Source organism: Nannospalax galili, unplaced genomic scaffold (genome assembly GCF_000622305.1).
Source record: "Nannospalax galili isolate Female #2095 unplaced genomic scaffold, S.galili_v1.0 scaffold459, whole genome shotgun sequence".
Classification (NCBI taxonomy): Eukaryota; Metazoa; Chordata; class Mammalia; order Rodentia; family Spalacidae; genus Nannospalax; species Nannospalax galili.
The window spans coordinates 879,434-904,459 of NW_008344211.1; the positions used below are offsets into that span (position 1 = coordinate 879,434).

A 25,026-nucleotide genomic window follows, 5' to 3' on the forward strand; every position below is an offset into this window, starting at 1 on the left:
AAACACGTAAGTCTACTCCAGGGAGTGAGCTGGGCCCACTACACCTTCCCTGGGATCTTGGCCCGCTTGCGAGCGATGGCATCCTCCACGGCCTTGAGCTGTTTGAGGAGCTCCTCCCGTCGGGACAATGTGCTGGTCTTCCCTGACTTGGTGCCCGCAGTGGTGGTGTCAGTGGTCTTGCCGGGCACACTGGTGACCTTGCTGGAGCTCTTGGACTGGGGTGACAGTGGGCGTTTCCTGTAGGGGTAAGAAGGCATGAGACAGGGGAGAAGGAAGGACCTGGCTTATGGGGTGAGCATCCAGGGCTCCACACTTCCACTGTGGGGACACCTGGAGGGGTCCTGGCCAGCTTGGGCTGCAGCCTGACCCCATGCTGGTCACCCAACTATGTGTCTACCCTGAGACCCTGTGCCCCTTGCCTAGGGCTCTTTAAGGGGGCATTCTGCAGCTGGGCACAGGCTGAGCCTGAGGGGGATCTCAGAACAGTGGGTTGGGACTGTCCCTGTCCTTCCACATATCCCCACTCCTATGGTTCATCAGCTGGGGCAGTGCTGCTCTCCACTGGCTTTCCCAGGAGAAGCCTGTTCTGCACACAGGAGCTCTCTGTGTCTTACCTGTCCGTTGGAGCAGCAGGGGTTTTAGAGTTCTGGCCTCTTTGCCGCTCTGGCTTCGGGGAGCCCAGTCTTCCCCCTGACTTCCGGTCCCGAGAACCTGGACAACAGGGAACAGAGTTGAGACCACCGCCCTGAGTCTTGGGTCACCAGGTGACCTAGGTCCAAAGTGTCAAGGTAGCCAGGCCAGAGGTGCTACAAACTCAGCACTGGGAGGTAGAGGAAGATCAGGACTTGAATGTCATTGGCTACATAAGTTCAGCCTGGGCTACATGAGAGACTGCTCAAAAAATAAGTGTCAGGATAGCTGGTGTGCCTGTTTTTGTAAAGTAGAATCAGGAAGAGCACAGGAAAAAGGGTGAGGCAAGTGATGCCTGAGAAAGCAGAGTCCACGAAGCCTCAATGCAGGGCCTGCAGCTGAGCGAGGACAGACCCACCTGCACTCAGCAGAGCCGAGCAGTTAAAGCACACCTATGAGGTGGGAACACTGCACTCCACCAGTCTAAAGACAACCCCCCCCCGCCACCGCCCCTGTTTGGGGCTGGGCAGCAGACTGGAGGGCAGGGCCTGAGCACCTACCAGGTCAGGTGACTCAGTGACTGTGGCTCTAACTCTGGGGCAAGAAGTTCCCCCAGGGTACAAGTAGCCAAGGCAGCAGCTCCTTTCTCTTTTGTCTGACAGGCCCAGGGACCTGTCTGGAATGAGCTCTGGACCCCTGGCCTACAGCAGCCAGCTCCCTTCACTCCTGCTTCAAGAGGGAAATGTAGATTTTTGCTCTGCCAATTAAAGCCAGCCAGGAGGATTCTCTCATCTCTCTGCCTGGCCTTGGGGCCAATGACGTGGTATCCTGGGAGAGCTGGGGTTCCCAAAACCCTTCTGGTCCCCAAGGCACTGCTTTTCTTACATATCCCAATGAGTCTGAGGCTTGCAGAGGCCACAACCAAGTCAGCAAGAGATGCGGGCTTGGCTGACTGGTGCTGGCTCTAAGAACCTGCCTGTTGGGGGACCCTGCTGCTAGGGTTGTAGTCCTCTATGTCCGGATAGCTCTAAGGGGCTTGGCGCTATATGGAAGGACTCCCTTTCTCAGCCAGGACATCCTGCTCTCTGCCTGACTTACCTGGTAAGTGCCACCAAGCAGGGATGCCTGACCTTATTTGGAACATGACCTTTGGCATAGTTACCTGCAATAAAACTGCCCCCAGGTTTTTTCTACATGATAATTAGGCATTGCCCTATAGTCAGATGATAGGATCCCCCTACCACATGTAAATAAAGCATACTATGAGCACCTACCAGCTGAAGCGTTGGTTGCTGCCTCCACACTATATTTTCCCTGACCCCCAGTGGATAAACAGAGCTGTACCACTGAATCTGGAGCTGTATCACTGAACCAGCCTCCCAGGAAGGGCTTTCTTCCATCAGTGCTCACTGGCCATCCTGACCCCGTTCGTCGCTTCTGCTCCCTCTATCCTCGTGGACCGGTGGCCAACGACCCAAGAGGGGAGGGAGAGACCCCCCCACAGCTGGCACCCAACATGGGGCTCCTGGAACACGTGGAGTTTGTGAGTATCCCCTGTCCAGGAGGGTAGCGGCAGCTTTGCCTTAAGCTACCCCACCTTGAGGATCGGCAGTCTCTTCTGTTTTGGAGCACCTGTACCTGTCCCTTTTAGCTGCCTTCATTATTTTTGTTGGGACACTGTCTCATGTGCAGCTCTATGTAGCTGAGGATGGCCTTGAACATCTGATCCTCCTGCCTTTACCTCTCAAGTGCTATGGGTTACAGGTATGTGCCACCACACCCAGTTTATGCAGTGCTGGGGCTTGAACCTAGGGTTTCAAGCATGCTAGGCAAGCACTTCAACAAGCCACATCCCAACACTGGTTTGAACAGTTAGTTATTCATCATCAAAAACTTTTATTTAGGGGGCTGGAGAGCTGGCTCAGTGGTTAAGAGCACTGGCTGCTCTTGCAGAGGACCAGGCTCAGTTCCTAGCACCCACATGCATGGCAGCTAACAACTGTCCTTAACTCCAGTTCCAAGGGGATCCAACACCTTCTTCTACTCTCCACAGGCACTGCACGTACATGGTGCACTTACCTGCATGTAGGCAAAATATTCACACACATAAAGTACAAAAAAAAAAAAAATCTATTTGGGCCAGGTATAGTGGTACATGCCTTTAACCCCAGCACTTAGGAGGCAGCAGGCTAGTCTCTGTGAGATCAAGACCAGTATGGTCTACATAGCAAGTTCCGGGCCAGCTGGGACTCCAAAGGGAGACCCTGTCTCAAAAAACAAAACTGCAACCAAACAAAACCCATTTGTACCAGTACACAGAGGTTTGTTCCTACTGATTATTTTTTGGGAGGGTAGTGCTGAGGATCACACCCAGGGCCTTGTAGTCTACCCCTGAGCTATAACCCAAGACTATTAAAGATTAAAAAGAGTTTCCTATTGGAACAAGTGGTATATACCTAGAACCCTAACACTTGGGAGGCTGATTCAGGAAGATCATGAGTTGGAGGCCAGACTGGGCTACAGAGACAAGATCATGACTAAAAACAAAACCGAAGCTTAAATTTCTTTTCTTTTTTGTCTTTTTTGGGACAGGGTCTCCCTGTAGCCCTAGCTGACCCAGAACACCTATGTAGACCAGGCTGGCCTCGAACTCTCAGATACCGCCTGCCTCTGCCTCCCAAATGCTGGGATTAAAACATGCCACCATGACCAGCCTCAAAGTTTAAATCCCTAACACTGTGGGTACTGGTTGATAGAACGTGCACAGTAGGGGGGCTCCTCAGGCATCTCCTTGATAGTTTATAGAGCAGATGAAATGTCCAAGTCCTGCAGGTGGGGCCTCTGGCCAAGTATACCTCAGCCCTGGACTAGGAACTCACCTCGGTCTGGGGACAGGTTGGCTTTCTTGGCAGGAGGACTCTGCCGGTCCTTGTCTGATGGTTCGTAGCGCTTCCTGCTTCCTTTGTCAGTTGCCTGGAATAGCACAGCACTGTCAGGGTGGCAGGGCCTGGGTGGGCACCAGGCAGTGCAGGGGGTGTGGTGCATCCTGCGCCTTGGCTGCACATGGTTTTGTTCCCACAGCTCAGCCTTTGGGCCCTGCCCCCATATCAAACAGCTCTGTGGCCCATGCCACAATGTGTTGGGCACTCTGTGCTGCATGGGAAGAGGCCTTGCACGACCCCAACATGCCAGGCCTTGGCCCTCTGGACATCCAGATAGTATTGGGGAGGGCCGATGCTGGGGTGGGGTCAGAACTGTGGGGCTTTGAGGATAAGGACTCAGGCTGCCTGCCTGCTGCCCCAAAGCTGCTGTGTGGAACTGTCCAGGCCGCAGGTTAACAGGAAGTGTGCTCAGAGGCTGAAGAGGCTGTAGTGCTAAGGTGCTGACCTCTGGCCTGTGCTGATGTGTGTGCCAGGCCACTTGCTTGGCCATCTCTCAGCTCAGGGGCAAGGTGGACCTTAAGGCTGTTCCCTGGAGTCCCCAGCACCCAGGCCTAGGTGCAGCAGTGCTGGCCTGGCCCCTCAGCCTCACCTTATTCAGCAGTGTCAGCTTGATCTCCTTGTGGGCCACGAAGGAGCCTTGCTGAGGCTGCCCGGGTGGTGCCTGCTGGGCTGTGGCCTGCTGAGAGGATTTCCCACCCGCTGGAGCTTTTGAGGACTTGGGCGTCTGGGCAGATGGATCCCGTTTCCGCTTTTCCTCTTTTACACCGTCTTCTTTTTTAGATTTTCCTGCCAACAACAAACCCTCAGTCACAGGTTCCCGTGTGCACAGACTGTGGGGCAGGCAGTCTGTGCCAACAATCTGCCCCCTGCTCCTCGGGTTGAGGGCCCTGCCTACCTCTCTCCTTCTTGGTCTGGGCAGGGGTGGGGGATCGAGAGCTGGCTGAGGACACAGGGCTGGCCAGGTCTGCATACATGTCCTCTGAGTCCACACTGTGCACTGAGCTGCTACTCGAGGTGGCGCTGGACACTGAGGAGACGCTGCTCACACTCAGGGACCTGGACAACACACGCAGCTGTGACCCTCAGCTAGGAGTCAACCACAAGATGGCTGGGTTGAAGGCTGGTCAGAGGGGCGTTGGGTCTCTATGGCTTTTCTCTACCCACACAAGATCAGCTCTACCCCTCAACTAGACGCCAACCACAAGATGGCTGGGCTGAAGGCTGACGGGAGAGGGTGGAAGTTTCTATGGAATGCACACCAATAGAGCAGGGACCTCAAGGAGCTCTCAGAGGTACTGCACAGCAAAGGGGCTAAGCTGTGCCATGACTGAGGTCTCCACTTCTCTAACCTGGGTGACACTGCTGAGAAGGGAAATGTGATGGAGCCCCACCCACGGTTGTGAGGACACAGTTTTAAGCTGGTTAAAGGTGCACAACATACAACATATGCTGGGGTGGGGTCAGAATTTGCCTGTAGTTCTAGTACTTAGGAGGCAGAGGCAGGTCTCTGTGAGTTTCAGGCTAGCCAGGACTACAAAGTGAGACCCTCTCTTAAAAAAAGCTGTACAACAGAGGGGTAATGGCTATTGGCAGGTGTGCTAAGCCCTGGTGGTCCCAGCTCCTTGGGAGGACTGACTGAGCCTAGGAGTTCAAGATCATCTGGGTAACACAGTGAAACTCCAATCTCAAAAAAAAGAAAAAAAGAAAAAAGCAGATGGCTCTTGGCCAACAGCAAATTAAACACGAAGTGGCAGTTCACTTCCCCACAGGGCACGCCCAGGGATGGGTAGATGGTGCCCCAGATGTGGACAAACGGCACGCCTATCAAACACCAGGTGGCTCTTTCTGAAGTCATCAGGTGCCAGAACAGGGAGAGGAGAGAGAGAGCAAGCTGAGTGCTTTCTAGCTTTGCAAAAATGGCTGGGTCAAACTGCTAAAGCCTTGGACAAATGCATAAAGTCCAGCTACTCGAGCATGCAGAAAAAACTGGGTGCCAAGATCCTAAGAGGGGCTGACTCTGTCTTCTACATTCTCTCTGGTTTTCTTCATGGGCTCTCCCTCCCTCCAGTGGAGAGTGGCAACCCAGGGAGGACCCCAACATCCTCCATGAAGGTGTTGACAGAGGACCTGGGGTTGGCCTTGCTCTGTTCTGTTGGGCTGCATGCTCCTTGGTTTCTTCCCTCATGGTTAGGTGCCATGTGGGAAGGAGGCCATGTTCATGAAGCTGTCTGTCAAGGCCAAACCAGGCTTTCGTACTAGCACGGACAGTCCACCTGGGTGAGGGGTAAGAGGTAAGGTCCACAGAGAGTGGGACTGAGCAAGTGACCTGGATCGGGAACTGGAGCCACTGTAGCTGCTGCCGCTGCCACTGCCGCTGCCACTCAGTGTCCGTCTGCAACACAAATACCACAGTCTACCTCAGAGGCAGCGCCCTCGCTGGGTTAGAGCCCTCCTGTACACCAGGCTGTTTCCCTGGGAATGCCCTCCCCTCCCCAGGCTCTGAGTATTTTTAAATCAGTGCCTACTCCCCGGTGGCACAAAGGGAAGGGAAACCCCCCAGGGTCACAAGTCTACACGCTTACCTCCTGGGGGGAGTCCTGGTTTGCCGCTCCTTCCTCCTGGCCTCGCGGGGCTCTCCTGCTTTGGCAGGCTCGGGGACAGGAGCAGTGGTTTTGGCGGCCTGTGGCAGGGCTGGGGCCGGGGCTGGCTTCTTTACTGACTTCTCCCTGGGAGGCAGAGGCAGGCTCAAGGCAGAGTAGGACTAGGGTCCCTGCTCAGTGCACCCACATCTCAGGGCTCTGCAGTTCAGACATGGCACATGGCTGCCAAGGTCCAGGCCACAGGGATCCGAGTCTAGGTGCTGAGCCCGTGCCTCCGCCCACCTCCTGGGAGCCATATATGCCTCCCTTGGCGGCTGCTTCACCTCTAGTCCCAGCATGGGATGGGAAGAGATGGACAGTGGAAGAGGCTGGAAACCCTGGAGACAGGACTCACCCTGCTTTCCCAGGAGGCGGGGCCGGCTCCCCCTTGGTTCTGACTGGAGGTCTGTGTGGGGAAGGTGTGGGAGACGGGGATGGGGACGAGGAGAAGGACCGGGACCTGGGGAACAAAGAGAGTGTGAGGAGGGTCTGGTGCTGGGAAGATCCCCTCACTGGCCAGGGCTGGGTGCATCCCCCAGGAGGCTGCCCCGAACCACAGAGAATTCCTCAGATTTAAATTCTGTTTGAGCAGCTTTACCATCTGACAAAATACACACTTGGCAGAGGAGAACATCAAGGGGCAGCTTGTGGCCCCAGGAAGGAATGGGTGCCTGAGAGCAGGGGTTCGTGACCCTAGGTGTGAATGGTGGGTATGGCTCTAGGCTGGGTGTGGGACCTGAGAGACCCAAGTGGCTGGAAGGTGGCAGGGCCACTAGCTATGAGGGTTCCAAACACAGAGTCAGCAGACATAGGCTACAGAGGTAAGCCATGACATCAGGAGGTAAGATGGGAGTGTTAGTGCTACGAAGTCATGAATAAATATTATGACACAGGTTTTGGGTGTCAGCAGGGTGACAAAGGGCCCTGGAGAGGTGGCTGGGTCCAGGTGGAGTTTCCAGGATAGGGTTCTGACAGTGAGGTCACACTTGAGGTAAGAGGGTGACAGGGCTGGGTGTTTATGTTCTCTATTTAAAAACCATCATGTAGGGGCTGGAGAGATGGCTCAGTGGTTAAGAGCACTGCCTGCTCTTGCAGAGGACCCGGGTTCGATTCCCAGCACCGACATGGTGGCTAACAACCATCTGTTAACTCCAGTTCCAGGGGATCCGACACCCTCTTCAAACCTCCATGGGTACTGCATGACACGGGTACACTTGCATGCATGCAGGCAATACATTCATACACATTAAAAAAAAAACAACTCAAACTATCATGATAGGAGTCTCATGATCTCTGACTAGGAGGCCAACAGCTGAAAGGAGACCTGGCTGGGCTCCTGCAGTCCTGCATGCTCCTTGGTTCTAAGTCAAGTGCCTGGAAAACCTAAAACTGGCTTACTCTTGTGGCCTCCCACTCACTGCCTCACCTCACAGGTGGCTGCTGTGGAAAGAACAGGAAATAGGTGCAACCAGAAGGACCCTCCGAGACCCCTGGGGCAGCCTGTCAGATTCGCTTCCCCTCCCAGCCTGCGTTCCTTCCTCACAGCATGTCCCGTACCCGCATTAACCCACTGCAGGTGAACAGGAAGGACAGCTGTAGAGCTGAGGCCAGAAGGCCAAGTCTCCTTCCTCACTTGAATGAAGGCCACCCAGCCCTGCAGGCTTCCAGGGGGACAGTGCTGGGGAGGCTGAGCCGCTGAATAGGGAATGCCTACTGTGGGGAACGGCTAAGCATGTGACGTGCAATGATGACATATGGCAAAGCTTCTGGAGCAATCAATGGGGTGTGAGAAGGTGGAGCGACCCGACTGGCATCTCTTGCAATGTGACCTCATACCTCTTGGGGTGATACACAGGACTCTCCTGTGTGCTGTGTGATCTACTCAACTCCTTCCCTCCAGTGCTAGGCTTATTGAGAAGGGCCCAGAAACACCTGTAGAGTGAAACCTGCCATCCTTTCCCTCTGTACCCTGTTCCAGCTGCCTCCTTGACCCAAGGTGCCTCTAACCTTAGGACATGGTGATAGCACAGAGCTTTCTTCCTGGCCATCTTCTGCCATCATTACCAGCTGCATACTCAGAACAAACATCACATATACAACTCTCTCCCAACACTGAGCCCCAAACTTCCAAAGGTCTGAGTCTGGCTTCTAGCCCACTGTCTTTTCTACTTCACCAGCTTCATGTCTTATACAAAAACATTAACACGAGCACCAGACTCAACAGCTTTGGTGACCTCTCAGAGCTGTTTTCTAATCCTCTCCACAACCACATCTAAAAGCAAGACCATCTGCCAGGAAGGGGTGCCATTTGGTGGGGCACCAAATCGCTACAGGAGAGACAGATCATTTTATTACCAGTGGGTTGTGTGTGCCCATGTGTGTGCACATGCACTATTTAATAACCAGGATTAACATACTCCCTCCCACCCACCCTAGCAGCTTTATTGGATGATGTGGCTGCAGAGAAGCTTGTGGGGAGAACTGGAAGGATCTACACAGGAACAGTAGGTACAAAGGGCCTACTCAGGGCGCCTCCCACTGGCAGAGACTGACAAAGGGACCAGCCCACAAGGTACTCCTGGGGTCAGGTCAGGCTGGATAGGGAATGTTGTGTGTTGGCACAATTTGCCTAAAACTCTACAAGTGACTATTTTCTTTCTTTCTTTTTTTTTTTTTTTAAGATAGGGGTCTCACTACTTTGCTTTGGCTGGCCTGGAACTCGCTATGTGGACCAGGTTGGCCTTAAACTCCAGAGATCCACCTGCCTCTGCCTCCCAAGTGCTGGGATTAAAGGTGTACCACTACACCAGGTCTACAAGTGTCTTTTGGAGACAGGGTCTCCCTGCAGCCCCTGTTGACACAGTGTCCATTTTCAATGGGGAGAACAAACTTTCTTGAACCTCCTAGAACTTTCCAGGATGATGTACATACATCTGCCACCCAACAGGGTGGGCGCCTGCTGAATGTGGCCTTGGTAGCAGACAGGTCATCCAGGTAACAAGGCTGCCCTGTGCTTCCCTTCAGCCACCTCTGGCCACCCCAAACGCAGCCCAGGGATTCCAGCACCTGCAGTTTATGCAGACTGGCATCTCAGTCCACACCGCTCCTAAGCATCCATGAGACCCACTGCTTACCGAAATCATTCTGGAAGCAGGTACCTGCCCTTTGTGGCAGACAGAAGCATGGCCACTTGAGCTTTCCAGAGCTCCCATGCTTGCTGCAGCTGCTGGCAGTGCAATGGGATGGAACATACCTGGACCGGCTGCCTGAGAATGAGCTGTGTCTGGAAGAGCGGCTGGAGTAGGAGCTGTAGGATGAGGACCGGGACCGGGAGGAGCCGGAGCCAGAGTAGGATGAAGACCGTGAGGATGACCTGTAGGCCAAGGGGCGGGGCAGGGGCAGGGGGATGACTGTCACCTCTCCAGTGGGGTGAGAACCAGTTCTTTTGTTAGTGCAGAGTGGGATGGCATGGCTACACACACAGACACAAGCAGATGCCTAGACATACACACTCACACATGGAAACCTGGAGACATGTCGGAGTCCCATTACACTTCAATGGAGTATTGTAGAGACCAGGACTGGGTGCTGGGTGTGTCTATTGTTACTGGGTGACTCTATGACTAGTCTGAGAGGTGGAAACAGCCAAGGTGTGAGTTTTCAAGTTGATCCTTGTGCTCACATAGCTGTGTTCCTGTATCTGTCCATTCCATCTGTCCACACAGAGGCACTTCAGGTCCTTCCCAGACCCCATCTGTTAATTCCTCCCTTGGACATGGACACACAACTCTCATCATTCATTTTTGTTCACATCCAGAGTTCAGAGCTGCTAAGGCAAATTCTCTGAGAAGCTGGCTGACTGGTCAGCAGAGTATGCAGATCCTGTCAGTAGCCCAGATCCTCTTCCACAGGACCTCGGAGCAGTCTCTCCCTTCCCTATGTGACTGCAGACCCCAGTGGGCAGCCTGGCTGGTCTCTCTGCTCTTCCAGGTTACCCACCTTACTTACTTTTGTACATTCTGGAGGATGTCAAATCTCACCACACGCCTTAGTTCTCAGCATCAGTCTCACCTAGGATTCTACTGACCTGCCTTTGGGCAGTGAACACACACACACACAAGCACGCACGCACGAACGCACGCGCATGTACACATGGCAGCCTGGCAGCCAGTAGATGTCCCCAAACCACCTATCTTCACAGCCGCCTCTGTACCTGGAGGAGTTGGAAGCAGAAGCTGACGAGGCTGAAGTTTTGCGACGCCTTCGTGCCCGGCTTGGTGAGACTGATACCCCGAGTTTTTTCTTGGGAGACTTGGATCGGCGCCAAGGGTCCTTCCACTCATCGGCTCGCTTTACCTGTGGCCCCACAGAGGTGGCCTCCTTCTTTGGTGGCTCAGCTTGACGGCTGGAATCACAGAGGGTCACATGCTCAGGATGTGCCACCTTTCCCCAGCAGTACTGCTCGAAGCCATCAGGGAGGCCAGAGCATCCTGTGACGAGAGCATTCTGTGCGTTCTCTTAGAGAAGAGACAAAGAAAAGTCAGATGGCAGCAGATTTCCACTCCAGTTCTTTTTTTTTTTTAAAGAGTTTATTTATTATTTTTATTTTATGCGTATGAGTATATTGCCTGCATGTGTGTAAGTGCACTTGTGTCATGCAGTGCCCAAGGAGGTCAGAAGGTGTCAGATCTCCTGGAACTGGAGTTAGGATAGGTGTTAGTTGCCGTGTGGGTACTGGAAACCAAACTCAGATCCTTTGCAAGAACATCCAGTGCTCTAACTGCTGAGCCACCTCTTCAGTACCCACTCCAATGCTTAGCTCTCTCCAGACATGCAATACCAACTTTTCTGGACGCATCCTGTTTTTCTTAACCGCAATGATGATTACTTTTTGGGGGTGTCGTTACTTAGTTTCTGTCTGACTGTATTGTCAGGTGAATATGGAGACCACCAAGTCCAAACATGCTTATCTGTAGTGCTGGTAAGCACATAATATTCATGAAATTAGGGGCCAGAGAGATAGCTCAGCAGTTAAGAACACTGTTCTTGCAGAAGACCCGGGTTCGAATCCCAGCACCCACATGGCAGCTAACAACTGTCTGTAACTCCAGTTTTAGGGGATCCGACAGTCTCCACTGTCCTCTGCAGGCATTGTACGACATGGGTGCACCTACCTACACGCAAGCAATACACACATACACATAAAATAAAAATAATAAAATATTTAAAAAAATTCATGAAATTAAACAAAAGTCACTATTTCCAAAAGCTGGTTAATAAAAAATTCGATTAACAAATCCATGCCTTAAACATTTTCTTTGTCTCCAACTTGTTTAAAGAGACAGGCTCATCTGCAACTGGGGAGCACCTTGATTAGAGCCCGAGAAAATAAGGGCCCGAGCTTCACTCCAGAACAGCACTGGTATCAAGTGCCCAGAGAGACTGCAGGCTCACGGCAAAGGCACCAAGGAGAGCCTTGTCACCCTAAAACAACCCCTAACTAGTTGTGTTTTCAGAGCCTGCGTACTCAGCATCCCGTATTAGGTACCAGGCCTATTGTCTGCTGAGGTCCAGCTGCATCAGCACCTAGTGCTGAAGTCCCAAGGACACACGAAATATGGCTTGTGTCCTTCTTATCTCAGTCCTAACCCAGGAGCTAATGCCCCAAACAACGCAGGAAAGAAGTGAGAACCTGCTGCCGTTGCCTGCCATAGGCTACTGCTTTCACCTTTCTACTTCCTGGATGTTCTCATCCTAAAAACTAAGAGGAAACAGATACCAGAGGCACTGGGCACTACATTAGTCACCTGGTCGGCACAGTCCTTCCACAGAGAAGTGGAGGGTTACCACGCTGTGGGGAGTTCCCTTTTCTTTAGGTGCAATGGCAGCAGTATTCAAGTCCTCTCTGCAGGAATAGCCCTCCACTTCCTGTGGACACTGGGACCCACAGGGAATGGCACCTTCAGCAGTGGGGCCAGTGAGGGTGCTATGGTGTCTCCCCTAGATTGGTGTTTCTGATGGGTCTTGACTCTTACCCCTGTAGAGCAAGCACCTGGTCCTAGCACCAGGGGCACTATCTTCATCGGAGGGGGCTATCTCAGGCCCCCCAAGGAGAAGGGCTGCCCACCATGTCCTCATCCCATGGATGGCAGTGCAATGCTGACTTCTGTTAGCGACTAGACGTCCACCTAAGTTTAGACATCACCACTCCAGTGACTCACTGTGGCACATGGTCTGGTGTTTACTTTGTAGCAATGATGCAATATTTCCTTCCAAAGGTTTTTTTTTTCCTGTCTCTTTGAGACAGGGTCTCTCTGTAGCCCCAACTATCCTGGAACTCACAGAGATCTGTCTGCCTCTGCCTCCCAAGTGCTGGGATTAAAGGAATATACCACCAGACCCGGCCCAAAGGTTATTTTTATATTTTTAATTTATTTATATTTTATGTGTAGGAGTGTTTTACTTGTACATAAACGTATCCATGTATATAATGCCTGCAGAGGTATGGCTGTTAGCTGCCATGTATGTGGATGCTGGGAACTGAACCTGTGTTCTCTACAAGAGCAGCCAGTGCTCTTAACCTCTGAGCCACCTCTAGCCCGTTTTTTTTTTTTTTTTTTAATATATATATATATTTTGTGAGACACAGTCTCTCACTATGTAGTCCTGGCTGGCCTGCAGCTTGCTACGTACACCAGGTCAGTCTTGAACTCAGAGATTTACCTGTCTCTGCCTCCTGAGTACTAGGAGTAAAGTGAGCCACTATGCCTGGTCCCATAGTTTTTAAGGCTCTGTGGATATAGCTCAGTGGTAGAGTGCTTGCCTAGTACATGTCAAACCATGAGTTCAACCCCCAGTACCACTAAAATAGAAAAATAAAAGGTATTAAGACTTAAAAAGTAGACGCATTGGGCTGAAGAGATGGCTCAGCAGTTAAGAGCACTAGCTGCTCTTGCAAAGGATCTGGGGTTCAAATCCCAGCATCCACATGGTGTTAACAATCATCCGTAATTCCAGTTCCAGGGATGAATTTCCTCTTCTGTCCTCTGTTAGCACTGTACAACGCAAGTGTACCTATATACATGTAGACAAAACACTCATACACATTAAAAAAAATTAGAAGCATCTAAGGTATGAAAGTATGAAGTGTGTAACAAGCAGAGAGAGAGAGAGAGAGAGAGAGAGAGAGAGAGAGAGAGAGAGAGAGACAGAGAGACAGAGAGACAGAGACAGGACAAAAGCAGAAAAAAAAAAAAACGAACCTAGGCTCTCAGGGCTACAAACTGCCAAAGTCAAATGGCAGGCTCAGCTAGTTTTCTGCCTTGAGTGGGTGCACCTGTATGGGTGAAACCATAGGAAATGCTATGACTTCAGATGCAGGTGGTCCAACCAACTCCATGTCAGTGGTAGGTCATTTGGAACAATGACTGGATATACCATCAGTAAAGAGTTCATTATCAAGTTCACTTGAGAAAAATGTTCATAGAACATTTAGAAGAAAAAGCTGCAAGACTGATATGCTTGCCACTGCCAACAGGCTTGGCAACACAGAACATCCATGACCACCAAGCTCACGTCTCAACATGTCCCAAGGTAGCCAGTTCTTGAGCTGGCAGGTGACACCAGCCAGCCAGCACCCGAGTTGTGCTCTGACTGGCAAGGTCCAAGCTTGGTGTCCGTAGGAGTGACATTGGCTGTTATCTTTGCTTTTCCAGACAGCCTGAGAAAAATGAGTGGCGTCCTCCTCTCAGGGTTACCACCCAGACACCCCAGTCAGACCTAGAAAGCTAGGTAGAACATGAAGTGGCAGGAGGCCACAATGCCCTAGAAACGCCTCCCAAGCCATGGTGCCTGCCTGGCTGTTTCAGCAGTTGGAGGCTGTACCATGGGGAAGAATGCTGGTCAGGGAGTCCAGTAGGAAGCTGCCAGCAAAGACAGGTTTGGAATGTACAGATGCTTCTACAGAGAAGACGTCACACGTAGTCTCTGACCTTGGCCTTCTGCATGGCTGTAGCACCCTCTTATCTCCCAGCACAGTCCCATATTCAAGGCTGCTGGAGTCTCTGCAGGGCAAGGGTCAGCTATGCTGCCCCAGCCAATGCTGAGGCTGGCCACGCAGAAGCCCAGGGTGGTGCAGCACGTGAGTGCCTCACTGTGCCAGGACCACAGAAGGAAGTGAACTGCTGATGAGCAAGGTGGCCAGCCCACACGTCTGGGAACTCCAACCTGAAAAGCTGCCAAGTTTGGGGTCAAAGAGTAAAGTCCAGTGGATGGAAGAGTTATCATCTAAAGACAGGAAGAGAGAATCCATGGTGTGTGGGCTCTTCCCTCCTACCTCAATGTGCCAACTCTCAGGGGGCATGCACTTTGCTTATCTCCCAGGAAACTGAGTAGAACAGGTTTTTGAGTCCTACCTGGCCATGGTGCACAGCACTGTGCCCTCCCTCAGTGGATGAGTGGGTGGCTCTCACTGTACTACTACTACTTTTTTTTTTTGGTATTTGTGAGATAGGGTCTCTCTGTAGTCCCAGCTGGCCTCGAACTCACAGAGATTTGGCTGCCTCTGACTCTGAGTGCCAGGATTAAAGGTGTGCACCACCACGCCTGGCCTCACTGCACTTCTTTATGTCCACACACCCAGGAAGGCACAAACTGCAGTCTTAGCATGTTGGGGGCTGATATTCTGAAACTCCACACATGGATGACTTCCATTGGCTAAAGAAACTGCAAGCTCAGTAATTCCTACTTCCCTGTGGAATGTCCCAGGAGTGGAAATCCTGTGCACTCTCCTCCAAGTTTGCCATTATGTCTTATTATGAGCCTCTCTCCATACTTGCTGTCTGGTCTTCTCTTACGGCTCTGAATACAAACACCATGTGCCCTGCCATGCTTCTTCAGGAGTGGCTGGGGAAGGGGGCTGGTAACTCTGCCATTAGCCCTCACCAGTCACCAACCACCTTTTGTTCAGACACAAACAAAGAGCAGTCTCTAGGGACTGCGCCTCTTAGAGATGAAGGCACTGGGCCAAAGGAGACTAGTTTATTCAGGGTTGTGGCACCAGCCTGGACTTCTGAATGGAAGTCACACCTTCAGCCTGGGACAGTGGATGCTTGTGTCCGCCACATCCCAGTGGCATTTCCTACTGCCATTTCTCTACCATGTCCCAAGGAACACAAAAGGTCAACATGTGCCTAGTGCAAAAGATCCCAACAAAACACAGACCAAAATCGCATATGTGTGTTCCGCTTAGCTTGAGTTATTGATCATCCCAGGAGGCCTCACACCTGGAATCCCAGCACCTGGGAAGCTGGGGCAGGAGGATCAGAAATTCAAGGCTGGGCCACACGGAGCGAGCCAATAAAAACATCAACAAAGCCATTTGTACTATTTCAAGTGGTGGGCAAACCTCACTAAAACACCTTTCTGACACCTGCAATACTGCCACACCGTGCTTGGCTCTTCAGCTCACGTTTCCACTCCCCACCTTACAATAAATAAAGATTTGGAACCTTGGACAGAGGAGCTCACTCTTGCAGTAACCTTTTCTAATCCAGGACTGTATCTGGATATATCTACATACACCTAACAACTCGGGTTCCAGGTCTCTATAACTGGATTTTAATACCAAGAGAGTCATACATATTCTCTACGCATCTTCAGCAGATGGCCAGGCAATTCCTTCAGCAATTCAATGAGGTACAGCAGGAGTCCGGGAGGTGGTGGAAGCACCACAGGGGTCACGTATAACCAAAGAGTCTCAAGCTCCTGGAATCAATGAATTCTACCCTGTCCAACATGCTCATCAAAATGATGGCACTGAAAATGTGGCCATAAAGCAGAGCCAGGCCTGGTGGTTCGGGCCTGTAACCAGCTACGGCTGAGGCATGAGGACTGTGAGTTAAAGCTCTGCCTCAGTAAATCAGTGGGGCCTTGTCTAAAAACTCAGGGAGGGGCACTCACTCAAGAAAAAAGCTTGTGTTGTGCAGATACTGGAGTCCAGATCAGCCACAACAGACCAAAGTGACTAGCCTGTGCCCATTCTAGACAAGACTGCAATCTCACCTATGCCTGTGCAAGTGCAGAACAGACACACAGGTAACAGTTACACATATATGAACATCTTCACCATGGAAAGCCCCTCACCCAGGGGTAAGAGATCCTTAGCCTTTTCCACCCCAAGTGGAGACCCCAGGGCATCTCACATTGGCAGAGAAGCAGGATCATTCTAAAGGGATTGTGATGAAGCAATAGCTCCAGAAAGCGCTCACCAGGTAGGGCTATGAAGGGCACAGACAGAAGGACCTGAACTCTATCAGGAGTGTAGTGGCTTCTAAAGAGTAAACTGTCCATCAAGTGCTAGTGGCCAGAAGCTGAGCAAACGTGCCCAGCAGTGCCCAGCTGTAACAGCCTCCAACACAGAGTCCAGGTGACTCCTCCACGAAGGGCCAGGGACTCTTCACACCTACAGTCACGGGATTTACTGAGGCTAAAGCATGTGGTGCTGGCCGCCTTAGCTCTGTGGGCTGAGACACCCACTTGGCTGCAAAGATTAGGAGCAGGTTTCGCAATAGGGATTCCCCCTCCTACACAGAGGCACCTTACTGAGCTGGTGGAAAAGCTCTACTCTAGGCCAAAAACAGCCCAGGTTTAGGAGCAGGCAAGTCCACTTTGAAAAGAGATCTGAACATGGCAAGGCTGCACCTATCAGCAAGGCCTAGAGAAGCTGGTCCCAAGTTGCCCAAGATTCTAAGGAAAGCCTGCTCATTGGCAGCGCAGAACTTCAACAGTGAGGAAGAGACAGCAGAGTGCTGTTCGGTTGTTGTGAGAAAAACAGATGGGTGCCACAAAGACAAGGTCTGGGACAGCAGATCCAGAGTAACTGCTCCTTGCTGATGTCCCTATCACCTGTTCCTAGTGCCATGTGCCCAGTACAGACTCTCCACACAGACATTCTTGTCCAGAGGCTGAAGACAGTCCCCCAAGGGGCTCTCTTTGATGAAAATTCTGTTTTGGGGCCGGGCGTGGTGGCGTTCACCTTTAATCCCAGCACTAGGGAAGCAGAGGCAGGCGGATCTCTGTGAGTTCAAGGTAGCCTGGTCTACATAGGGAGTTCCAGGACAGCTGGGGCTACAGGGAGAGCCTGTCTCAATTTAAAAAAATATTTTATTATTTTTATTTTATGTGTATGCGTGTATTACCTGCATGTAGGTAAGTGCACCTGTGTTGTGCAATGCCCTCGGAGGACGAAAGAGACTGTCGGATCCCCTGGAACTCGAGTTACGGACAGCTGCCATGTGGGTGCAGGGATTCGAACCTGGGTCTCCTGCAAGAATGGTCAGTGTTCTTAACTGCTGAACCATCTCTCTAGCCCTGTGAGAAAAGTTCTTTACATCCACCTGATTAAAACCTCTAGTCTAGCTGCCTGGATCAGAAAGGAGGTCACACTCATGTTCTACAACCAGAAAGAGCTCTCGCGGCCTGTGGCCGTGACCACAGAATGAATGGAATAAAAAGGAACTGGAGCTCCCTGGGAATTCTGTCCTGAAGAGACCAGCCTTGGGCTGGCCTATGAGGGTGACCAAGGACAAGAGCTATGATGCGCTAGCACTCAGGAGCCAGGCTGGATCAACACAAAGTGGCCAAGGTCACTGCCTGGCTGGCAGCAGGTAGGTGCTTGGCAGGGTGGTTATAGAAGCACAGCCATGTTTGGCAAGCCCAGGATTTAAATCTACAAGATCCAAGTCAAAGATAACATGGACACCTGAGCCTGGAAGGGCTCTGGGTCACTTCTTAAACCTGGAGCTACTTGGAGCCCCTCAATACAATACCCCCAAGCATGAGTGCTGGCACTGTGGGGTGGCTGTCATTAAGCTCTTTAGAAATGCCCTTTTTTTGGGGGGGGGAGTTACGGTCTTATCATGCAGGCCTGGCTGGCCCAGAACTTGCTATATAAACCAGGCTGGCATCAAACTTATAAATACACCTGCCTTTGCCTCCGAGTGCTGAGATTAAAGGCGTGTGCCATAATGAACAGCAATAAACACTCTTTAAAAAAAATTTTTTTTGGAATTATTATTTTTTTTTGGTCTTTTTAAGACAGGGTCTCCTTGTAGCCCCAGCTGGCCTGAAACTCGGTATGTAGACCAGGCTGGCCTTGAACTCACAGAGATTAACCTGCCTCTGCCTTCCAACTGCTGGGACTAAAGGCGTGCACCACCACGCCTGGCCATTTTGGAACTATTTTTATTTCATGCATATGACTGTTTTGCCTGCATGTATGTAAACGCACCACATGCATGCAAACCCTATGGAGGCCAGAAGAGGGCATCGGATCTCTTGGAACTGGAGTTAGGACAGTTGTTAGTCATTATGTGGGAGCTGGAACTGAACCTGCATCCTTTGGAAGAACAGTAAGTGATTTTAGCTGCTAAGTCATCTCTCTAGCCCAATAAACACTCTTTTAAAAATACATATTTTTTAATATTTTATTTATTACTTTTATTTTATGTGTATGTATTGCCTACATGTAGGTAAGTGCAACCGTGTCGTGCAATGCCCGCAGAGGTCAGAAGAGGCTGTTAGATCCCCTGGGACTGGAGTTACGGACAGTTGTTAGCTGCCATGTGGGTGCTGGGAACCGAACCCGGGTCCTCTGCAAGAACAGCCGTGCTCTTAACTGCTGAGCCATCTCTCCAGCCCTGCAATAAACACTCTTAATCTTTGATTTTGACCAGGGTGCCAAGACTTCGCTCACCAGGGAAAAACCTTCTCAAGAGACGGTGACGGGCAAACTGAAGGTGTGGTGAAGGAGGGCAGCTTATGCCCCACACATTTCACTCAAATTAGAATAAAAATAGGTCAAAGGCTTAGAAATAAAAGCTGTGAGTATGAAACTTTTTTTTTGGTCTTTTTTGAGACAAGGTCTCCCTGTAGTCCTAGCTGGCCTTGAACTCACAGAGATCTGCCTGCCTCTGCCTCCCAAGTGCTGGGACTAAAGGTGTGCACCACCACACCCGGCAAAAGTATGAAACTTTTAGTAGAGGAAAATGTAAAGGTAAATCTTGCAACCCTGGATTAGGCAAATGATACCTCAGCCTGGTGTAGTGTCCGCCTAACTGGATCAGCCCTAGCAAGTCACAGTGCGCATCTCTGGAAGTGTCTGTAGGGTGGTTTCCTCGGCAGATTAACTGTCGGGAAGATCTACTTCAATGTGGCCTCACCATCCCACAGGCTGGGGGAATGGAGAGTGAGCTAAATGCTGGAGTCCCCTCCTCTTTGCCTGCTGGTCAGCCACAACCTAAAAGGGCTATCACATGCTCCCATTGCAGAGATGGGACCTGCACTGCCATTCCTCCAGTGACACACCCAACCCCTTCTTCCTTTAAGTTCTTTCTGTCAGGTAACAGCAATGTAACTAGTAAAACAAGTAACAAACAAAAAAAAAATCAGATTAGGTATTTCTCCAAAGAACACACAGATACATAAGAAAAAAGAACCAACCACATGTAGAGAAGAAACACAAATGGCCAGCAAGCAAGTGAAAAAATGCTCCTCCACACACAATCCCAGCCTCGCATGATGCCCTTTTATACCTCCAGGATGGCTATAAAGACAGTAACAAGTGCAGCAGAGCTCCTGGAGGTGGGGACGTAAAAGTGAGCGGTTACTTTGACAGTCCCATAGGTCCTCAAACAGTTGAACAGTTCCCAGATGACTCAGCTGTTCCTACCACTGGCAACCAAGAACAGAAGTCTATGTTCACACAGATGTTCGACTGTCTAAAAGTGCCAATGAGCCATGTCCACCAGGACAGACAGGGCAGAGCCATAGTTTTTGTTCAGCTGTGACAAGGACAGAAGAATGACACCTGCGTGGCAAAGATGAGCCTTGCAAATACAATCTTAAGAGAAGGAAACAGACACACCACACCACACAGTGAGGGCTCCACTCCACTACTCCACTCCACCCACTCCACACCACACAGTGAGGTCTCCACTCCACTACTCCACTCCACCCACTCCACACCACACAGTGAGGGCTCCACTCCACTCCAGGGTTTCCTGAGGCAAACCGTGTTCAGGAAAGCAAGGAGCTGCTGCCCCAGTGCTTTAGAGAGGCCATAAGGCAAGAGGTGCAGAGGGCACCGGAAACCAGGGCTCTGGGCAGGAGCCCCGCCGCCGGCCTGTCTCCCGGGGACCTGGGTGCCCTACCTTGGCGGCTGTGGGGACCGGGGCTTTGGCTTCTCCTTGTCCTTCTCTCGGTCTTTGTCCCTGTCGCGGTCTCGGTGCTGCCGGTCCTTGTCGTCACGTTTGGCTCGCTCTCTCTCCCACTCTTCCTTCCTCCGCTGTCGCTCCTTGTCCCGCTCCCGCTCCCGCTCTCGCTCCCTCTGCCGGCGCTCCCGCTCGCGGTCCCGCTCCCTCTCCCGCTCCCGTTCTCGCTGTCGGTTCTCTCGCTCTCGTTCCCTCTCCCGTTCCTGGATTAAAAAGCCAAACGTGTATGTTGCGATGAAGCGCTATTTGGTGAGGTGCTGTGGAAACGGGGCGGGCGGGAGGGTACCGCAGCCGTTCTCACGAGGCCATTTTATTCCCAAGTGTCTCCTGGAAACACAGGAGTTGGGGGCTCTGGTGGCACAGGCCTGCAATCAGGAGGCCACGGCAGGCGGCAAGCTTAAAATAAAAATTAAATCTAGGTTCAATTCCTAGCAACAAACACACCCACCCCTAGGGGCTGAGGATACAGCTCAGCGGTAGAGCAATTACCTAGTATGTCCAAAGACGTAGGTCCTTTGTTTAATTCCCAGTATCACAAAATACATGTCTACCTAACAGGACAGGAGCCAAGTTAAAGTGCATACAACTTAAGAGTAAAGTTACTCCAACCCCCCCCCCCCGAATTCTGCCACCATAGCCTGGTGGGAACTCGTACCACAGGCCTCCCATGTGTGACCCAACTCCTTCTGAGGATGGAGGTCTCAGGACAGGCACATATACTGTTTCACAGAGTAACATCTGGAAGGAAGCGCGCAGCCCACCAAAGCAATACCCACTGCTGACTTCTTTACCTGCTCTAATACTCAGTGTCAAAACTTGGCAAGTTCAAGCACAGCACAAGGACAGGCTCCAGGCTTTCAGAGACCAAAGGGGACATGCTGCACTTGTGGAATTCCTCAGGGCCGTTTTATGAGCCATAGCATGTAACTGCTGAAGGGCTCCTAATGGGTCTTTCCCGGAGCAGCCTTTCCAAGCAGGCTGAGAGTGAACACGGAATTGGGTCTGGAGCATATGGAGCCTCCTGCACACTAAGTTCTTCCTGACATGGCAAAGCCAGACAGAGGCACATCCTTGTCTAGCAGGCTGGACAGTGAGAAAGCTGTTAAGGAGGCACTGAAGAGCAAGATGCTCACAAGGGTGACATGGTTCCCTGAAAACTGGCACTGACCACTCACGAGCAAACCCAACCTTACATGGCAAGAATGAAGATGCCAGGAGAGTCCATCAGACATATCCATCAAAATATAGCCAGTGGCTCTGTAAATGACCCATCTAGGCTCAAATTCAGGAATTGGGCTGAATACATTCTGCTGACAGAATAACCTCACAGGAAATCCTATAAATAGGAGGGGTTTGACTGTTGCCGGGCAAGGAGGCACACACGTATGGCTGAGCGGGAGGATTGTGAATTTGAGGCTAGCCTGGGCTACAAAGTGAGACCCTGTCTAAGGAAAGTAGGTATAGTTTTAAACAGGCAGATCAATGACATTCGTATCGTCACACTTAAGTCATATACTTACTCGGTAATTATGATAGGGCTCTGTTTCTGTGTATTGCACCCTGAAATTCTCATACTGTCCACCACGCCAAAACCGCTCTATTTCATAGTCATAATAAGGGTCCGCATAAGGCTCAAGTCTGAAAAAAGAGCCAATAAGAAGGAACTCTTACCACTTAGGAAGGCCACAGCAAACACTCTTTCATTATTTTTATTTTCTATGTGTGTGTGTATTGCCTGCTTGTAGGTTAAGCGCACCCGTGTTGTGCAATGCCCGAGGAGGACAGAGGAGGCCGTTGGATCCCCTGGAACTGGAGTTATGAACAGTTGTTAGCTGCCATTGGGTGCTGGGACTCGAACCCAGGTCTTCTGCAAGAACAACCAGTGTTCTTAACTGCTGAGCCATCTCTCCAGCCCCCCAGCATAAATTCTATATAAGATGCAAACCAACAGAATCCAATCTCACATTAATAAAATAATGCAGTATGACCAAGTGGTGTCTGAGCCAGGGGCACAGGGCTGTCAGTTAGGGAATTAATCCCCTAAGAGCCACATGGAGCAATCACCTGCAGAGAAAAGTCATGAATCTCCCAGGATCCATTCTTGAGTGAGAAGGCTCAACAAAACAGGAATTCATATTTTCCCAATAAGATAAAACATACTCTAGCTGGGTGTGGTGGCGCGCGCCTTTAATTCCAGCACTCGGGAGGCAGAGGCAGGCGGATCTCTGAGAGTTCAAGGCCAGCCTGGTCTACATAGTGAGTTCCAGGACAGCTGGGAGACCCTGATTCAAAAAGACCAAAAAAAAAAAAGACAAAAAATAAAAGACCAAACAAAACTGTAACAAGCACTTTAAGGGTTGGTGATATGGCTCAGAGGGTAAAGAGCGTGCTCTGCAAGCTTGACAACATGAGTTCGACCCCCAGAAGCCACATAAAGTGGGAAGGAGAGAACTGACTCCAAAAAGTTGTCCTCTGACTTCCACACATGCACATGGCACATTCACTCCACCCCACCCCCATCCCACAAGCACTTTGATTTTAAAATCAAAGCTGGTGTACCACTTGGTAGGGAAGCATGGAAGGATCCCCTGGGCATCAGGACAAGATGGACACATGACCCCCTGTCAGTGTGTGCAGGCGCTGATGGCTGATGGCAAGAGGAGCCTGGAAAGGTGTGAGAACACTACAAAACGTTCTCTATTTCCAACCCCGTGACAACACAGCTGAACAACCTATGAGTCAGTTCACACAACCAACCTCCGACCTCAGGAAAGCAGAAGGATAAAACCTAAACAAGGGAATCAACGTCCTCACGCACACAACAATGATCAGCTAATGAGTAGGCAGTGCATATAGACAGCGTTATTTACAACAGCAGAGAGGGGACGATGCCCAGCAACAACACATACTTAACCAGAAATTCGTGGAGCTCAGTTCAGAGACACAAAAAGGGAAATGAGAAGACATGACAGGACTTGCATCACTGCCATGCTGGTCCTTCCTGCACTGGGTCATAAGAACAAGGTAACCCCTAGTCAGAACACGACAGACATCTTCATGGGTTAGACAAATGGAAAGCCTCGTCCATATGAAAAAAGAGACAAGGCTGGGCTTCGTGGTGCACGCCGTTTACTCACAGCACTTGGGAGGCAGAGGCAGGTGGATCGCTATGAGTTCGAGGCCAGCCTGGTCTACATAGCGAGTTCCAGGCCAGCTGGGGCTACGGAAAAGAAAAAAAAGAGATAGGAGCCCAGCTAAAGAAACCTTGCAACAGAGGAGACACCCTCTGAGGCACGGCAACACTCCAAAGAGCTCTATATCATAATCACATCTGTGTCTCTGTAGCATATGAGTAAAGTAGGCCCGAGGACACATACCAGGGTGGCATCTCCCAGGGTTCCACTCAACAGGAAGGGCACCTGACTACCCTCTGGGAGCACAGTCAAGTCAGAGGAGCACTTCAAAATCCTGCTGCTTAATACTCGCTGCACACAGCGTGTAATTAGAAAGCACTGTTAACTACAGTAGTCCTGCTCTCTGTGGAGGACATGTTCCAAGATGCTCTGCACTTTCTGAACACTAACACTGCAAAACTGGACAAAGACTGCCACACAGTTAAATCTCTACCTTTCACCCTACCTGTACAGGCATGGCCCCTGGGGAACCTGCGATGCCCTGTGCAGAGAGCTCCAGGGCTGAAGGTGTCTGTGTGAGGGGGCTGCCAGGCCTCAGTGCTGGAGGAAATTCCTTGTTCACCTTTCACTACCTCTTCAGCTAGAAACTACAGTGATGGTGACTTTTTTTAGCAAAGTGTTTCTACTAGACTAAGACAGGAGTGATCACAGAGTGGACTGTAACTCACCTCCATATTCTAACCCTTCACCTTGTACCCTCAGCAGGCAGGAAGGTAGCCCATTTCTTTCCCATGAGGGTGGGAGCCCCTGAGGGAAGGAACAGGCAGAGGAGCAACACCCTTTAGGCTACACAGTCCCCCAGTTCTGACCTCATTCCAGTGCCACATACCTCCTCTATCATGATTTCTAAAGGCCAACGTTAAATATCAGAGGAGCAGAAACAATAGCATTTACAGTGCAGGCCACAGCGGTCAGGCTCTTGGATTCTGACAACAAACTACACATTTCCTGAATAACTGATGAACAGGTAAACAGAGACAAAGGCATAGACTTCACTGGTGCTGAGCTCCGAGCACGGAACTCAAGCACCTCCACACAAGCCAGAGCTGAGATGTGACTGTAAGAAAGGCTGGAGTTAGATGAGGGAGGGTGTGCCAACTCCTCCACTGGGGACCTGCATGTGGCTGAGGAAGGGCGAGCCAGGGCAACTGAATTTTCTCACAGAAGGGGAGCAGCAGCAGAGCATTCCTTACGCTGTGTCTCTGACGTCTCTCGGGACCCGAGAATTCCAATCTCGGAAGACTTCATTTTCCTTATCGAACTCCCGCTCATCTTCACCAATGGTCACTGTGAACCTTTTTTCTTCAAAGTCAGGTTCCTGCTCTTTTCGGATGGTTGCTTTCTTTAAAAC

The 25,026-nt window shown here is 51.0% G+C and overlaps 1 protein-coding gene across 6 annotated transcripts in view; it reads right to left on the bottom strand.

The window, feature by feature from the left end:
- The window catches only part of Zc3h18 (zinc finger CCCH-type containing 18), a 52,526-nt gene that overhangs the window by 2,655 nt on the left and 24,845 nt on the right, over positions 1-25,026 (bottom strand). For 5 of the 6 annotated variants that reach the window (XM_008840551.3, XM_008840552.3, XM_008840549.3 and 2 more), the window contains 13 exons: positions 24,869-25,026; positions 22,002-22,119; positions 20,422-20,684; positions 10,425-10,616; positions 9,465-9,584; positions 6,567-6,671; positions 6,155-6,298; positions 5,899-5,964; positions 4,468-4,628; positions 4,162-4,358; positions 3,510-3,603; positions 615-711; positions 1-237 (listed from right to left, as the gene is read on the bottom strand). In XM_008840551.3, coding sequence (XP_008838773.1) covers positions 39-237; positions 615-711; positions 3,510-3,603; positions 4,162-4,358; positions 4,468-4,628; positions 5,899-5,964; positions 6,155-6,298; positions 6,567-6,671; positions 9,465-9,584; positions 10,425-10,616; positions 20,422-20,684; positions 22,002-22,119; positions 24,869-25,026 — 1,914 coding nt within the window. In that variant the 3' untranslated portion in view covers positions 1-38. The remainder of the gene's footprint in view (positions 238-614; positions 712-3,509; positions 3,604-4,161; positions 4,359-4,467; positions 4,629-5,898; positions 5,965-6,154; positions 6,299-6,566; positions 6,672-9,464; positions 9,585-10,424; positions 10,617-20,421; positions 20,685-22,001; positions 22,120-24,868) is intronic. The other variant, XM_008840548.3, reaches the window with a different exon arrangement.